At 26.3% G+C, this 18,263-nt stretch overlaps 1 protein-coding gene across 1 annotated transcript; it reads right to left on the bottom strand.

Annotated features, from left to right (window-relative positions):
* Window positions 1-6,982: 6,982 nt before the first annotated feature.
* On the bottom strand, window positions 6,983-18,024 carry LOC145835532 (transport and Golgi organization protein 6 homolog). The gene is made up of 12 exons (XM_082943181.1): window positions 18,020-18,024; window positions 17,698-17,895; window positions 16,980-17,079; window positions 16,633-16,821; window positions 16,021-16,170; window positions 14,893-15,027; window positions 14,498-14,688; window positions 13,950-14,144; window positions 13,637-13,755; window positions 9,072-9,226; window positions 8,610-8,720; window positions 6,983-7,257 (listed from the first exon to the last, which is right to left on the bottom strand). Exons 1-12 carry the CDS (start codon window positions 18,022-18,024, stop codon window positions 7,066-7,068), a joined length of 1,740 nt encoding a protein of 579 aa, XP_082799307.1. The 3' UTR covers window positions 6,983-7,065.
* Window positions 18,025-18,263: the final 239 nt, after the last annotated feature.

Here is an 18,263-nt window from a genome sequence, read left to right as displayed (position 1 = left end):
AGACAATTGCAAACAATGCTACTTAAAACAGCAGCTAAACATAACAAACTAAACCATTTTTTAAACTTTTCTCTGGCTTGATATACTTTAAATCAAAATTAAAAGTATGTTCTACTATTAAAATACTAAAATTTTTGTTCTTTACTTTTTATTGTACAAATTCAAGTCTTTTAATTGAACAATTTTGTCTTTAAAATACTTAAGCTTTATGTCTAAAGTTGTAAAAGTTTAAAAACTCTAAGTAGTGATATAAATTGAAATATAAACAAACTGCTAAAACAGCCAAGAAATAATTCTAAAAGTAGACATTGATTGTTTTTTGTTAATAAGAACAATTGTACGTCTTATTAAGATTAAATTAAGTCAGCTATTATTAATATCATAAACAGTTTAGAGTTATTTTTGGCACTATAGATTAAATTTAGCACATAATGGACTGGACAGTTGTAAAACATTTATCTTGACACTTCGTAAAACTGTTTATGCTTTATGATCCTATAAAAGTTGTTGACCAATTGAATTATTTGCGATCAAAAAAAGCTTGTTTTGATTAAAACAAAAAAAAAATATTTTCACAAAAATGTTTTGTTTCAACATTTTTCACAGTTTTTAAAATAAAACAGCAGTAACAGTTTAGTGACATGGTTTGCTAAAACACTAATACAATCGTTTTGAATCACATCAAATTATTTGTTTGTAATAATGGTTTTTCTAACTTTATAGTTTGTAGTCTAACTAATAACTTTGTTAACCAATAAGTTATACTTAAACTTTTATTATTTTAAATTATAATAAATTGTTTTAACAAACATGTAAGCTTGTATTCGACGTAAGAAAAAACTTTTGGAGCTAGTCATATGATTCATTCGTGACAGCTTTGTGAACAAACTAAAGCAAACTTCTACCACAAATTTAGTATTAGATTAAGACAAAAAGATGTAATGTAGTACAAAACAAGTAACCACCATTTCTTACTCAAAATGAAATATTGATTTTTGTACTTTATTATGAAAAGTTATATTATGTTAGTTATAAACAAGTGGTTCTCCATATAAATGTTAATTGCACACTTGTGATTTTTGCTTGCAGTTTTCTGTTTTTGTACTTAATAGTTATTTTTAGATAATTTTAAGTTATCGTTTTAATTCAGTACACTAAAAAACATTGGTAGCTTCAGCTTCTACTAGTATTGGTGCGCATAAGCCATTTTAAAAACATATTATACAATAGTTTTTTCAGAACTATGACTATTATAGTTATTATCTACACTTAAAGTATAAGATAGCTATTTATTTTGTTCTTGTTTTTTACATTAATTTAGCTTAAAGTTTAGATTTAAATTTTTAAATACTTTGTGCTACAAATTATATTAATAATTATTGTTCTCAGAAGTAACAGTTCTAATAAAACAAATAAAAATCAGTAATAATAACTGAGCATTTAGCAAAATGTAAAGTTAACAGCTCATAAAATAACAACAAAAAAAATTCTGACTATGCTGGGACCTTATATTCTTCTACAACATTATACTCATATAAGGTTTGTTTAACAAAAACTCTATGAAACACATTAAAAGAAAAACTATACAAAACACAAAAAAAATTTTTAAAAAGCATAATTTATTAAAACATAAAAAGAATTTTTTTTTTACAGTTATCTGTTTTTTTGAATAGCAGAAATAAGTTTTGTTAAATCTCAGACTACATGAAGAAAATTTGTAGAAACTGAAATGTCATACGGGTCTTTTTCTTGCGATTCTGACGTAAATTCGTCATCTTTGGACGCTATGACGTTTTCGTAATGAGAGATGGCTTTAGGAGTTAGTATACAATCTTTTCTGTTGTCATATATAACAACTATATCTCTATATAGAGGTTTGAAGTAATAATTTATCGTCATCATGAGCAAACCAAGCAAAGCTGTAGCAAGGAAAATAAACAGAAACGAAACAACTGCGATTGTAGATACACTGTTTCTTGAAAAACAAAGACCAGTAATAACTGGAATACAACTGAAAATGATTAAAACCGCTGAAATAAGCAAAATGTAGCTAAATATAGCTGCTATGCAACTCTTTTGACATTTTAAAATACAAACTAAGCGTTTGTAATAACTCAGTCGTACAACCGTAGCTTGCTGTTCTGGCATTTTAGCGTGTTTTATTCCTGTTGCTTTATACTAGAAACTATGCAACGATCTGAGATCTTGATAAACGTTTGAATGTTTCTAAAGCGTTTATATACCTATATATATATTTCTACATATTTTGTAAGCTTTACCAAAAAAGTTTATTTAAAAACAAGTTGTTTGCTGTAAGCAAAAACAGTTGTGCTAAAACTTGATGCAACAATCTTGCAACACTGAAGTTCTACAGTTAAAATTGATTTTAGTTTTGTTATATTACAATATATATTTTTATATTGTAAACAAACACTGTGTTTTTTTTTTTAATTTAAAGTAAAAATAGTCTTTTGTGATAGGCTGATGACACAGTATAAAAATTAATAAAAGCATGACTTTGTTTACAAAAATAATTTTGTTTTAATATTAACTGTATTGTAGAATGCTAAAAATTATAAAGTTTTGCTTGTAACATAAACAAGTTTTACTTGGTTAATATTATTTTCATATTTTTTCTTAAGTTTTAATTACACTATTTCAATTTTTAAAGTTATCTTAAACAAGTCTTAGCCGTCTTGGAAAAACAAGGCATTGTAGGTATAAATAGTATTACTTTCTCATTAAAATTAAATTTATACATTTATTCGTAATAAATACTACATACTAAACAACCAAAAAATTTAAAATATCGACAGTAAAGATTTTAGTTTGATCGATAAATTATTTTATATAATATTGCTCCAAAGCTCAAAATTTTATAATAAACCAATTTAATGTCATTTTTATAGCTTTTGACAAAAATGGAAGCACAGAAAAACATTAATCTAAAGTTTTTTAGTTATCTTAGTTACATTTGTATTAGCTTATACGGATACTAATGCAGATTGTCCTTTTTAGGACACAAGTTTTGTTTATTATTAGTCAAATAATGCATTGAAGTAACTTTCATTCGATGAATTTAAAACTTATTTTTTGACGTTCTTTAGCTTCTCCACCTTGTATTGCTTTAAGTAATATATAGTATTGATGTTAATAATATTTTTTTTTTAGAATTAAGCTGATAAGACTTAATAACTAAAACATGTGTGAAAAATATTCGTTTGCACTGAATTTTTAGTTCAAAATTATTTGAAGATTTTATTTGGTGTTAAAATATTCCATGAAGTTTAATGCAGCTAACTTTCAGATAAAAATCTAATTAAAATTGGTTTTACTTTTATAATCAATTTTAAAAGGTTTACGTGCACCTTTAAAAAATGGTTATTTAAACAAGTTAATGAACTTTATAGTATTTCTAACTTTTCTAGACATTAAAAGTTTTTTAATCATTTCTAAAATAACTTCAGCAAAACTTTTACTCAAAAGGCCTCTTGTATTCAAATTAAGCTGTTTAAATGTAAAAGAACATTAAGTAGTAACAATTTTTACTTTACTATACATTTATACAAATTTGGAAATATTTAGAAACTAAAATAAAGGAAAAAACTTAATTTTTAAATTATTGTTTATTGAACGACAAAAAGTTTTGTCCAACGATTTGGTGTACGAAAAATCCTATTGGTTATCGAGTCATACACCAAGAACCATCATACAGTCTTATGTCTTGGCCAGGACAAGATCGTTCAATGAAAATAGGAAGTCTAAATAAAAAAACACAAAAAAAATCATGCTTCAAAAGTAGTTTCCTTTGTCTTAGTATTTTAATGTACTTTTTCTTTTTGTGGTTTGTGAGTGTAATACTAATAGTATAAAATAATTTATATTTGTAACTACTAGTTTGGACTAAAAAGAATTTCCGTAATCTTGCCATCTATAAATCTAGAGATTTTTACACGTATCCCATTTTTACACTTGATAAACGTAAAGTTGTAACACAATTACATTTTTTATACAACTAGAACCAGAAAATCTTTAATTTATGGCAATTTTAGCTTAAGGCTCTACTAAATTACAACTAAAACTTCATTGCTTACGAGCATTCTAAATCAGTTTTTGTTACTAACATTTATTTAATTACAATCTAAAATTCAAATATAGCATACAGAATAGTTCATAAAAATATGTATTGATAAAGATAAAGCCTTTACACCAGGGTTTCCCAAACTTTTTTCAAATGGCCCCCTTTAAAGAAATAAAAAAAGCTATGGCCACATTAAGCAATATTACTCCAAATTACCATTTAATGTACCTTTTTTTTGCTCTTCATCATCAACTCCGAAATATCTAGTGTAAGTTTCAATTTATGACTTCATGGCTCCCCTGTGGCCCCTTTGCTGCTCGTGGCCCCCTAAACATCTGTCATGGCCTCCCAGGGAATCACTTAGCCCACTTTGGGAAACTCTCCTTTACACGATGAAGCTTTTGACGTGAAACTTAGCTTAAGAATTAAGTAACACGAAATTTATAACTCTATTAAGCTAATTATCATATATAATAATATTAGAGAAGTGTAGTTGTAGATACTATATTTTTTGTTTGTTTATTTAAATGACTTTGAAAAGTTAAATTATTTTCTATGAACTTATGATTGGTATTTTAAAGTATATGGTTGCCACAGATCAAGCTGAGAAAAATTTCCTGACTTTTTGCTAAAATTTTCCTGACTTTTCTAAATCAAACTCATAGTTTAAACTTATCTTAAAACATATAATCTAACATTTGAAACTATATAAAGCTTTCACTCTAACTTTAATACAAGTTAAAACAACAGTTTTTTTTTTTTGCTGAATTCAATCATCAAACTTCCATTACATCACTTGAATCACCTGTGTATGATTGATGCATTTGCAATTATCAGCTCTATCAGAAAAATACTTGTATCATTATCTTATAATCATAGCTTGTCTGAAAAAAGACACAATTTTTTTAGCATTTCCTAGCACGTTTTACTTATATATATTGTTCACTTAGTTTTATAAAATACTACCAAAACTACTTAAAATAAAATATCTAACCTAAAAATCAACTAAAAAAGAATATTCTTTAGTAACTGTAAAAAAATACATAAAAAAGTAAACTATATATTTGTTGTATAAAATTTTATCTTATCAATAGTATAAGTTTTGTAACAAATAAATATACTCTTATTTATTTTAAAAACTTTAATTATTCTACAAAAATACAAATAATAAGTAAACTTAATCTTGGCATATACCTCTCTTATAACTTATTTTATAAATTTAAACAACTTCGAAAAATTCTATAGAGGTAAAGTATACACATCAGTTTGTTACATAAAATACTAAACTTACTGCTTAATTATAAAGAACTCACTGATTTACTTGAACAAAAAACATTTTGATTCTAAAATTATGCTAGGTAAACTTTTGTATATAAATCACAGTTTCACTATGGAAGTGTCCTTGCTACAAATCATCAATACTAAAAAGCTTACAAAATCTGCTTGTTCAAGTAGGGTACTTCTTCAATATATTAATATAAAAATTGTGCAGTTTTTTAAAGGATATTTACTAATTTATACCAGATTAAGGAATTGGAAATTAAATAATTTTTTAAATTTCAAGGAAAATGTTGGAATTTTTTTCTGACTTTAAAGGATTTTTATCATTTGAAGACTTTAGAAAATAAGTAATTTCGTAAATTTAAACTGACAAAATCCGACTTTTTAAAAAGTTTTATCAAGTTACCTGACTTTTTTTTGAAAACCCCCTATTTTTTCTGTCTTTTGTCATTTTTTAAAATTTTTCCTAACCATGTGGCAACCCTGAAAGTAACAAGAGTAAAAAAAAAATAGTACTTTATAAAACTATATATACTTAAGAGCGATCTTATCATCTGTGGTACACTTAAGAGTTTTAATAAATGTAGAGTATAACAGCTTTATTATAAGTTCTAGCAGCACACAAAAACATTTCTTTTTAAATATAGTAAAAAATAAACTAATTTCTGACTATTCATTAAAATAATTTAAAAATGTATTTAAATTTATAAAACTCTTAGAATTTTTTTATGACTAATCGAACTAATTAGATACAATAATATTTTTCATTGCAATATTCATCAGAGCTTCATACCTTTGAACTTAAAAAGTAGTTTTAAAATAAACAAACTAGCATATATTAGGAGTAAACCTAAAAAAGCCAGTCTTACATGGAGATAATTTTTAGTGACTAATCAGAAGACCTTATTACAACACCGTTAATAAAAAAACTACAAGTAAACCAGTTTAAGAAAAATAACTCAATTCAATTTTTTTTTTATAAATAAGCTATAATGATTGAGTGAAAACCCTGGCTTAAATTGTTTTTTGTATACTTTTTCCTACATATTTATTGTATGACATATTTTTATATACAATATTATACTTTTTGTACAAAATTGGTTGTAAAATTATAGCAGTGCAATAGTAGTAATCAGTCAATTTAAATATTTTTTCTCGTAAAACAGATAAAAAAATACAAACCTTTTAAACATAAACAAATCATAAGTAAGGTTTAAAATCTTATAACAACAGACTATGGATTTAACAGAAAAGTTACCTTTAAATCCAGGGAATAATGTTAATAACTTAATCTATTTGGCACAAATAAAAAAACATCAAACACTACATAATTTTTATAAGTGAATTACTTAATTAAAAAATGAGGTGAAAAAATTTTTTACATTTTTTTACAAATAATTTTAAAGCTAAAAAAATACTATAGATAAAACTTTAAAAAGTAAAATATTTTTTTTTGAATTAACAGCAAGTGATAATAATTGAAAGCAATTGTTCTCTAAAATATTTACCTAACTTTTGAATCATAACTACAATTAAACCAAACATCAATAGTAATTTTAAAATGTGAGCACTACTATTATATTGAAACATAAATGACAATTAATACTATTACTAAACAAAAAAAACTATAACATAAAACTGAAAGCAATCGTGTACAAAAGTTAAACTGCTAACTAAAGTTATTATTTCAAACAAAAATACAATTAAAAGTTACTGGGCAGTATTTCAATTTTCTTTTGTATGGGAGCGTTCCTGTAACTGGTCAGTATATCTTTCTTCATTCTATCTAGTTCTACAAGTCCTTGTTGTGCATGTAGTTTCACTTTCTCATCAACATCTTCGTTGTATCGAGTTTTGAGCAGCACAGACCATCTTTTGAGAACTTTTGGAAAGACCTTATTATAAATTGATAATTATTTCTAGTACAAAAATAATTGCAGTAAAATATATCATATATTAAATTCATGATTAGCATGTTAATATTTAAAACATTCTAAATATTTTGCTAGCTTATATAGCTTTATACTAATTTTAGTGAACATATAAAATGTAACTGTTCTAGAAATATAGACCTATTTCATTCATTTTTTTTTAAATTAAGTTATTGTAAACAATATTACAAGTTTGTAGCACACAGTAAAAACTTAGAAAGTTTTTGAATGTTATACAAACAGTAATCATGGTTTATCACAGATTTTTAGAATTAACATTTACTTAATTAATTAATACTTATTTTTCAATATATCAGCAAAAAATTTAGATTTTTAAATTTTTTACGTTATTACTTTTAATGTAAATAGTTCATTTCAAAAATTATTGAATAAAGTTTTGACCAAAATGAAGAATTCCTTAAAGTAAACAAACTAAATTTAAATAAGAAACTAAAGATAAAATAAAAATTACACATAATTTTTTTGAGAAACAACAAATATAAAAAGTCACTAAACTAAAATTTTGATTGAGTTGGTTCCATCAAAAAAAAGCTATATGTCTTAAAGTTCATATTTGAACTTATATTTTTAAATAAAAAGTTTTTAACTTTGTATTTGTAATACTTAACAAGAAAAGGTAAATTTTACTTATAATTTGTTTAAAAGCACTAAACAATTTTCAGTTTTATATGTTTGTATAATTATAAGGGATCTAAAAACAAGCAAGCCATGCAAAGATAAGATTTACTTTTAATTAGTTTAAAACAGGGTTGCCGAATGTTTTTAGCAAACTTTCTTCAGGTGTTCAAAATTTACTCTAGGTTTTTCAAAAGTACACATTATTAAGTCTATTTTTAGTTTAAAGTTATGTTTACAGTAAGAAACTGTGTTAAATAGTATGAAAACATTGAAAAGATACTCTAAAACTACTTTAAATGTGTTTTTTAATAAAAAATTTGATGATGACAAAAAAGTTTTATCTATATGATAGATTTTTTGTGTCAATCGAAATTTTACTACTTAACATCTTAAAATTATTAAAAATTCCAGGTTTATTCAGGATATTTTTTTTCAAAATTTCTCAAACTCCAGGTTTTTTTCTGGTTCTTTAGCCTTAATTGTCAAATTTAAGGTATTTTGGCGACCCTGTTTAAAGCACTAAATATTTTTCACAGCTTTTTATGTCTGTATAATCATCAATCAGAACTTGAAACATTTAGCTATGCAAAGAAAGTTAAAATTAAAAGACTTAAACGATTTAAATTATTTCTAATATTTTACACCATTAGTCAAACAATTTTTAGATTGAAACCAACTTGGATAATTTCGTCTTGCATTTTTTCAATGGTGTTTTTAATCAAGTGAACAGCGGTCCTTCTTACTTCAACTTTTGTACTTTGGCTCAGTTTCTCCACACAATCTGTGAGCTGAAAAAACAATTGTTTCTCATTAATTAATTTTACATCATAAGTTATAACTTTCACTGAAATCTATCTTAACTTGTTAAAGCTGGACTAGATTTGAATTAAATCCTTTGGAAAAGTGGCTGAAACTTTGTTGATAACAAACAATTTGGAGACACTAAAATATACCCTTTGGAAAAAGATTTACCTTATTTTAGCTTTATAGTGAACATATGTACTGTATATAAATCTTACAAAGTTAAGAACTTCAAAAAAATTTTACCCTCTATTGAATTACAATACAATCTTTAACTTTTAAATTTGTTATTTTCTTGGCATTCTTAACAGAAAACTGTGTTAGTATTAAAAACAAACTTCTTCTTGATACGAAGTGATATCGTGTGGAATCAGTGGCACTAGAGTAGCGAGATTCGACAGGCAAGTAATTCTTATGTTGTCGTGATGTTTGCTGTAGCATCCGCTTAACAGGAGTGGGAGAAGTTTCTTTGACATACTGCTGGCCATTTCACCTTGGAATAATTTACAAGTAAAATTTATGAAAATATAATTTATAATAAATTGTTTATTACTAATTCGGAATAATTTAATATAAACATTAAGATTTTCATAAGTACATATCAAATTAACGAAAAGTAAACATATCAAATTGTCAAATAAAACACAGGTTCACTATTCAGTTTTATAGAAATACTTAACACAATGAAGAACGTACTAAATACTAAAAGTAACTACGTACTGTATACTAAAAGTTTTACTTTTAGAATACAGCGTAAACTTTCAAAACTAGTATCCATTTCAGGGTTTCCAAAATTGGGCAATATCGCCCCCCTGGGGGCGTATTTTAGTAAAGGGGCTAAAGGGGAGGGGGCGATAACTAGTAAGGGGCGAATGAGGGGCAATTTTAGAATTTTGGGCAGTAATAAAATGTTAACTTTCTATCTGGCTATTTCATTATTTTTAGCTTTCCATTGAATATTTGACCTTGAGGTAAAGCTTAAACAAAAAAGTCCATTTTGTTTACATATATCATAGATTTCATTCAGAACATGTAGATAATAATGTAGAGTTTTTCAGAAAACGTCGAGATGAGAAAACGAAACAGTGTAAAATCACAAACATGTTCGAGAAACCTACACAGAGTATTGAAGATGGACAATTAGCTTCTTATTATTTGTCTCTGATAGTTGCTAAACAAGGACTGCCTCTCACCATTGGGGAAAAACGTTTATTCCTGTCTTAACAACAATTCTGGAAAAAGTCATTCATTATAAAAACACCAGTAATGTTTTACATTATATTCCTTTAAACAACAACAATGTGAAAAAACGTATAGATGAAATGTCAGAACGTGTTAAACAAAAGTTAGTTCGAATGATCTGCAACATTTCTTTTTTAATGCAGGTTGACGAGTCCACTTTGCTGGATAACAAATGTCTTTTTCTTGTTTGCATGCGTTTAACAGTTGATGATACAACATACGAAGAATTAGAGTTCTCCCAACTAATGGAAACGCATAGCACAGGAAGGATTGTGTTTGAAAAATTTAAAAATAGTTTGAAGTAAATAAAATACCTTCAAAACATTCCTGTAAACATACTTATAGGAATTGCAACAGATGGTGCTCCGTCTATGATAGGAAAGTATCGTTGATTAATCATATATTACAAAAAGTTAAACCCTGATATATTTAATGTTCATTGCGTTATACATCGCCAACATTTAGCTGAAAAAAAATTGAGCGTCCGTTTAAATGACTCATTAAACTTTGTGATAAAAGCTGTCAACAAAATAAAAATGCATGCTTTACAAAGTTGTCTGCTTAAACAGCTGTGCAGTCTGTGTGGTGATAATACATACAGAAATGAGATGGTTATCAAAAGGAAACTGTCTAGAAACTTTTTGGCTGTTTTTAATTCAGTTTTTTTTTTCTGAAAAGGACAAGATATTGGCAGACAATCTTGTTAAAAGAAAAATAGACATGTCCGACTTATATGGTAAGATCAACAATTTGAACAAAACTTTACAAGGTAAAAACTTCAATCTTGTGAAAGTTAAAAGTAAGATAATTGGTTTCAGAAACCAACTTAAACTGTACGGAAAAATTTCAAAAATAATCAGTTTTCACAGTTTGCAAGTTTGACGAACTTGAACCTTCAAATAAGTGAAGTAGTAGTTTTTTCATCTCATCTGGAATAGCTAAAATGTGATATTGATAAACGGTTTACTGACGTTTTTCAATTAAACTTCCCGAAGTGGGTTATAAATTCATTCGAAGCAAATCTTTTTGAAGTAAACGTTGACTTACAGGAAACTTCCTCAGTCTTGCAAACTGACTTGAACTTAAAGTAAATTTTACCAAAGAACGAGATGAAAGCTTTTGGGCTCAAAAAAAACTAAGGAAAAAGTATTCAACCAATTGGGAGGAATTTAGATTGTTGTTTATAGGTTTTCCTTCTAGCTACGTTGTTTAGAAAGCTTTCAGTTCAGTTATCAATATCTTGAGCAAAAGATCTATTTTAGATTTTTGTTAAGGAGGTGAGTTGAGGCTTTGTTTGACTAATTTAGAACCAGATATAGAAAAACTTGCAAGTTATTTATTCTACAACAGGTTTGCTTAATGGCTAATGAATACTAATTACGGTAGACATCCTCTTGAGTTCGCACTTTTTACCCAAAAAAAAGTGCAAAAATATATTTACTTAGATTTAACTAAAATAAAGTATATAACTAACTAAGTATTAATAAGACAACAATTTTATTATACTTAATAGCTTATATAGATCTATATTTTTTTTAAAATGTTTGTTTTACATTTTAGTAGATTTTACGTTTATTCATAACATTATTGCATTATAACATATTGAAATTTTCTATTTAAAAAAAAAAATGATAATGCATTTTTGAGTTCGCACTTTTTGATTTTGTTCAAAGTGCGAACTCAAGCGGAAGTCTACTCTATTTATTGAGTGGTTTATGTTTTGACTTCGTTAGTTTTGTAGTTTATATTTGTCGTTTTACATTACACTAAAATTTTTTATAGCACAGTGAATAAAATATGTGTTTGAAAGATATTTATTTAACAGATTTTTTGTTATTATGTATAATCTGTATAAGCAAAACAATCTTGTAAACCGTTAAAGTTTTTATTTCAAAAAAGATTTTTTGACTTCAAAAGAGTATAGATTTGAGGTCTCTATTTGAAATGACTTTAATTATTTTACTTAAAAAATTCTTAAAGTTAGCTTTATTTTCTAACTTGATTTATTATTGTTAAAAAATCTATACATTAAGGAATTTTAAACTATTAGTACAACTGTTTTTTGTTTTATTTTAATTCTAAGTATTTTGACAATTAAAATGTGTTGTTTATTTTAGTAGTTCAACCCTATTTTTAATTTTTTACTATTTTCTTCTGTTAATTTATTATAGGTTGATAGCTAGAAAACAAATTCATTTTTGAACAGAATTAAATAAGCAATTGAAAAAACTGCTACAGTTACAAAACAAAATTTTAATCTAATAAAAGTTTTTTTAAATTGATAACTTTCTGTTCACAAAATTAGCTGTAAAACCTTTAATTTTAATTTTTTTATTTTAATTTTAAAATTAAAAATTGTAAAGATTGAGGTTTAGTTTTTTAAAGGTTATTCCAAGTCTAACACTATTTAATGGAATTCAACTACAAAACATATAGTTTAAAAAGTTTAAAATTATTTTTTTTACTCTACAACTAACTTGCTTATAATATATTTTAGCATTGAAATAGATAATTTTACATTAATTTTGCTTTAATAGAAGCTATTGATAAAACCACTTTTCATGTGAGATAATCAGCCAGTCGGTAAAACTTCCTCAAACTAGATCAGCAATGATGCTTAAATATATATTTCATTGTGTGTAAAATAATCTGTTCATTCTTATTTGGTTTTTAATGTATGGTATAGTAATTTTAGAGAATGCTGAATTATAAATTAATTTACGGATATTGTGCGACTTAAATAAGTTACTTAGCATTAACTTCTAAATGTCTGAAGTTCGTTATATAAGCGATTTTAATTCTGTCAGGTTTCATTTAAGATTTTAGATGGGTAACGTACGTTCCAGATCCAGCCAAATTTCGGCCCGCTAAGTAATTTGAAAACTGCTAGTACAAAACAAATAAAATTTAGCTTTTTGATACTTAATACTTTGAAAAACGCTTTCAATTTGGTTTTAATTCACAATAGTACTTCCTAGATCACAATAAAACTAAATCAGTTTATTACATTTTGCTCGAGTTTTTTGATAATCTTGTATGTTAGTTTATAAATTTTACAGCCCGCAAGTACAGTCGTTTAAAAAGTCGACACTAGAAAGGATTTTTTAATAAAAATGACTTGCTGACTACAAAAGTTGTTCATCACTAACTTAAAGGTTTCATTAGTTTTGAAACAATTCATATTTAAACAGAAATGATTACAGATAACACAAGGCTTTTTATTAATTAAGTATTTTGATACACTTTACTGGGCTTAAAAAAAATCAATGTAAATTATTTTTCAAGCCCTGTAAATTACTTTGAACACAGCCCAAAAGTGCGTGCATAAGAAGTTTCAGACTAAATTACATTTCGAATACAACTTTTTTGGTTCAAAAGTGCGTACTCAAGAGAAAAAATTCTTTATAAAATCATGGGGGCGATTTTTTTTAAGTTTCTGAAAAGGGAGCGATTTAGTAAATGAGTTTGGGAAACCATGAATTATTTACATCAGAAAGCTACACAATCGACTAGAGCATGTTTATATTAAATTTCATGACTTTTTTCAATAATCCCCTTTTTTTTCTGACTTTTCTTGACTTTCCTGACTTTGTGGCAACCGTGAAATACGTTATAATGCGCTTATAATAAATTTTACTAAGAAATGTAAAACGTCGCTCACCATAACGCTCAATGACCCTCGACAAAACTTCCCCGAGTTTCAAGAAAATTTCATCTCTATCAGCACCTTGTGGACTGATGAGCAGTTTTTCCATTTGTTCCACTAATGTGTCACTCAAACTGCATGTAAATAGTAAAAATAAAGCAAAATTTAAAAAAAAAAAACACTTCTTATTAAGCATCACATATAAAAAATATTCTGCAATTAGTTTTTAAGTAGTCAATAAATTAAAAAAAGGTTGTATAAAATTGGTTTTAAAGGATTTATAATTACTAGAGCCTTATAAAATATAATAAAAAATATTCAAAAATACTTTTTAGTGTCGTTTAGCTTGAAAGGGGCGTTGAGTACAATCTCGGTCAGACACATGATTGACGATTTGTACACGAAAGAGTCTTTCTCGTGGTACAATGAAGCCAGAATAACTTGGAACAACTCAGTGATTTTTTCTAACACTGCTGGAATTTTTAGAGCGATCAACTTGGCTAGCTGACGGAAACCCATTGCCCTAGTACAAAAAACAAAATGTTATAGTTTATTTTAGTTTTCAAGTATGCTTTTGCTGTAAATAAAAATTATAAGCAACAGCGTTATGTTTACCAAACTAGTTAGAAAGTTAAATCTTTTAATATAAACGTTTGATCATGTAATAGCAACTAAAGAGTTATTTTTAATGGTTAAATTCTCAATTAAACAGTGTTAACAATCAACAAATAGTTATAAAGTTTCAATAACATTTTAAATGCATTTATGTTTACATCTACCGCGTGCAAATTGAAAAAACATCACTAAACTCGTTAACAAAACTCTATTTAAACTTAAAGCTTATTCATTTTACTTTGAGTAAAAAAATTCATTTACCTGTTAGGCGGCGATTCGTCATCTACAATCAACTTGAGCAACTCTTCGATTGGAGGATAATTGTTCGCTCTATACGATTGCACACTGTTTTCTTCCTCAATTACTTCAATCAGGGGCTTCTTCGCACCAGTTTTTGAACCATTTGCTTTCAAACGTTCTCCACTCTCATCAGTAACCTTTTCTAGTTCTTTCTAAGTAATTATAAGTCTTTAAATAATTATAATTTAATTAATTAAAAAAAAATGTTTTTATTGAAAACTATTCCTTTCTATTGTTTATATTTATTTTATTTATTTTTATTTATTTATTTAATACTAGCAAATTGAGCAATACTTTGTGGTCAGTAAAAATAAATTCATTGTAAAAAAAAATATTTTACATAAAAAATAGCAAACCTGCATAGTTTCAATAAAAGTGGAGTATTTGTCTGTTTTCAAATTTGATATTTTACCAGCAGTGTTTATGTAAATTGCCAAATCTTCACACATTTCTTGTTGGTTTGCATCCAGGTTTTTGTTCTTACTTAGTTGCTAAAAAAGGTTTGACTAAAGTTTAATAACTTCTTATCCCAATTTGTTTATACACAAACAATATTAAAGATTAATTTTCAAAAACGAAGTAAGTAAAAAAAAATACAAAAAAACACTAGTTTATATATAAAAGTTTAAAATATAAACTATAAGCCTTTTTTGTGGAATAAAAAACAGAAATAGATATTTGAGATAAAGTATTAACATTTGGATGGCTATTTTAGCATTTTAAGTTTTCTAAATTAATAAAAGTAATAATATAACTGTGTCTACTAATAAAATTTTTGAGCTAGATAAAAGAAATTTTTAGGAAGCATTTTTGAATAGTTGTAATATATTACATGTTGGAATTTAAGAAGTAAAAACTAAAATTTTGGGTTTAAAACTCCTAAAAAACTATTTATTTGGAAAAGGGACTTTTCCTAAAATTTTTACATGTAACTTTTAAAAGTTTAGTTAACAATAAACAGTAAAAACTTTAAGAAATTTACTAAAAACTTAGGATATAAATGTTTTCAAAGTTATTATTGACTTTTTAGTCTACGCTTTTATTTAAACTGTAAAACTCGTTAGTTTTTAACCCTGACATCTCAAAAGGTACTTTAAATTTATTAGGGAGTAAAAAGTGCCTGATAGCTGTAATAAAACTCTACAAAACCGTCAACTTGTAAAAATAAGCTAGGCCTTTTACAACCTATAAAATTAAAAATACCAAGTTTGTGTAAAACTTAATTGTTACAAAATAATTTCAGTAACGTAATTTATTTGTTTTTAAACAAAATTTTAAAACGATAGCACAGTTAAAGTTTAAAAAATTGAATTTGAGCATGGTTTCTAAAATAGGTGATTTTCAATATCAGGGACAATAATTAGTGGGAGAAATTAATTTTCAAGTTTTTTTCGAGTACGCAATAACAATAATAGTTTTTGAAACCCTTCACTAGAAGCAAGATGTTAACAATATTGAAAAAATTTTATTGATAAAATATAAACCTGCAATAAGACGGAAATATCTTTTAGACTTTCAACGTGTGTAGCATCAATTTCAACGGTGAGTAGTGAACAAATAACAGGAATAATAAACTGAAGTTTTGAACTTTCTCCTTGTTTTTCAACTTCAGTTAGCATTCCGTTTAGCAAGACCTATTACAGTTTATAAACATGTAGTAGTAAAAAAAAATATTTGTCAAGTATGATAGTACTATTTTTCACACTTTTCAAAATCATATAAAGTTATAACTTGAAAAAAATATTTACTTTACTTTTTAAGTTTGAATTAATAAGATAGTATAACATGCTTTCTTCCCTTAAACTGATGATGCTACAGATAAAAGTGAATGTTTGGTGTTTTTTTTGTGGTAAAAAATGTATCTTTCTGTAATGCAAAATTTAAATAAATGCTCTATTACACTCAACTGATGATGCTACAGATAAAAGTGAATGTTTGGTTTTTTTTTGTGGTAAAAAATGTATCTTTCTGTAATGCAAAATTTAAATAAATGCTCTATTACACTCAACTATGCTTTATGTAACATCGCCCTATGACATTGTGTTTACACAAAAAAACAATGTTAAGTTATCATTTACGCTTAAAAATAAAAATACCTTTATAAATTGGCACATTTGTGAAATGTTGTCCACATTAACAATGTCTTCGCAGTTTTGACATATATGAGTGAGTAATGTTGCCACAGTAAGCTCAGTTTTCATTAAAAACTTATCTGCCTTGTCTTCGCTTGTGAGAAGTTTTGATGTTTCACTTTGGTTAGAAACTTCGCTTTTCGTGTGCATTTTCTATAATAAAAATTCAATTAGGATTATGGAACTATCATAATGAACAATATAATTAGTTGGAAATTTGTCACAAACTTTATTTGTAAACAAGTACTGTGTAAAAAATAAACACTATTAAACTTTAAAAATATCAAGGTTGTTGTAGCAATTAAACAAACCTTAAGAAGAAATAACAGAAGAGGCATCTTCAAGTTGACAGATTTAACTTCTAACAATTCTATCACACAATCGACAAAATTGCTGTTGTCTTGTTGACAACTGTAAATTTAGTACAAAATTAGTTTCTATGCTAAGACAATTAACTATAATGATATAACAGTACTTTTTTAGAAAAAAAATTATTTTTAACTTTTGTAGAAAACTTTCTTTCATAAATAACTTATGCACAGCTTTAAAATTGCTCTGCTACTAAAACTGCACAATTTTATATCATATTTCTTTAATAGAAAAGTTTTACCCTCACTTATAAAACAAGTGTAATTACTGATTGTAGGAAAAACATATAGTTTGAAATAAGAATGCTTTAAAAATTTAAAAAACTATTTCTAATTGTACCCTTCTTAAAGCTACAACTTTAACAAACACTTACATGTTGTATAAAAAATATAAACATGCATAGTTTTAACTTTACTTTAATGTCAAATAGAAGATGTTAATAAAGCACAATTCACTTTTTTTTAACAACATAGGTAGCTTAGCTTTAGCAACAAAAATTACCAAAATGTTAAAGTTTTTTATCTCAGAAACAAACTACCAAATTTTCTTTATAGAAACGCCAGTAAAACTTATAATCGTTTTCCAAAACAACATTTGGCTTACTAACTCAAAATTATTTATTATATTAACTAAACTAAACCAAACTAAAAATTTACTCACTTTCCATTCTCATTCCACACTACATCACTACCATCCATTGAAAGCTTCTCATGTTTTTCATCAATCTTCCTCAGAAACGACGGTGGCTCGCACAACTTTCCTTGGGACATCAGAATTTCAACATTTTGGTCACCAGATGTCGTTAAGAATGTTGCTATGACGTCACGAGACAGCTTACCCAGGTGACTCACCGATGACCTGTTAAGTTTGATATTTTCACAACTTTTTTGGTATTTATTTAGTTAATGCTATTAATATTAGTATTGTTAGAGTATTATAACAATTCACTACAAAACTAACATATTATACAAACAATTTTAACCTCATTTTATGTAGAGTTGATACAAAGAAAAAAAACTGTAATACCTGAAGCTAAAATGTAAGTAAGTTCAAAAAATAAGTAAACCAAAAGAAGTTTACCTTGATGCCTTAAAAATATTAAATATGACAGGAAAGTAGGGAATGAGATGATTCTTGACAAAATGTTTCTGGTGGGCACATCTTACCAGCAGAAGTCTGTGCAGCACTTCGATTGCTGATGTCAATTTGAAACATCCTACGAGTTT

The sequence above is a fragment of the Thalia democratica genome, chromosome 1 (genome assembly GCF_965202585.1).
Source record: "Thalia democratica chromosome 1, ktThaDemo2.hap1.1, whole genome shotgun sequence".
Taxonomy (NCBI): domain Eukaryota; kingdom Metazoa; phylum Chordata; class Thaliacea; order Salpida; family Salpidae; genus Thalia; species Thalia democratica.
Note: the sequence above shows the minus strand (reverse complement) of the source record. Positions and strands in the feature narration are given on the sequence as shown.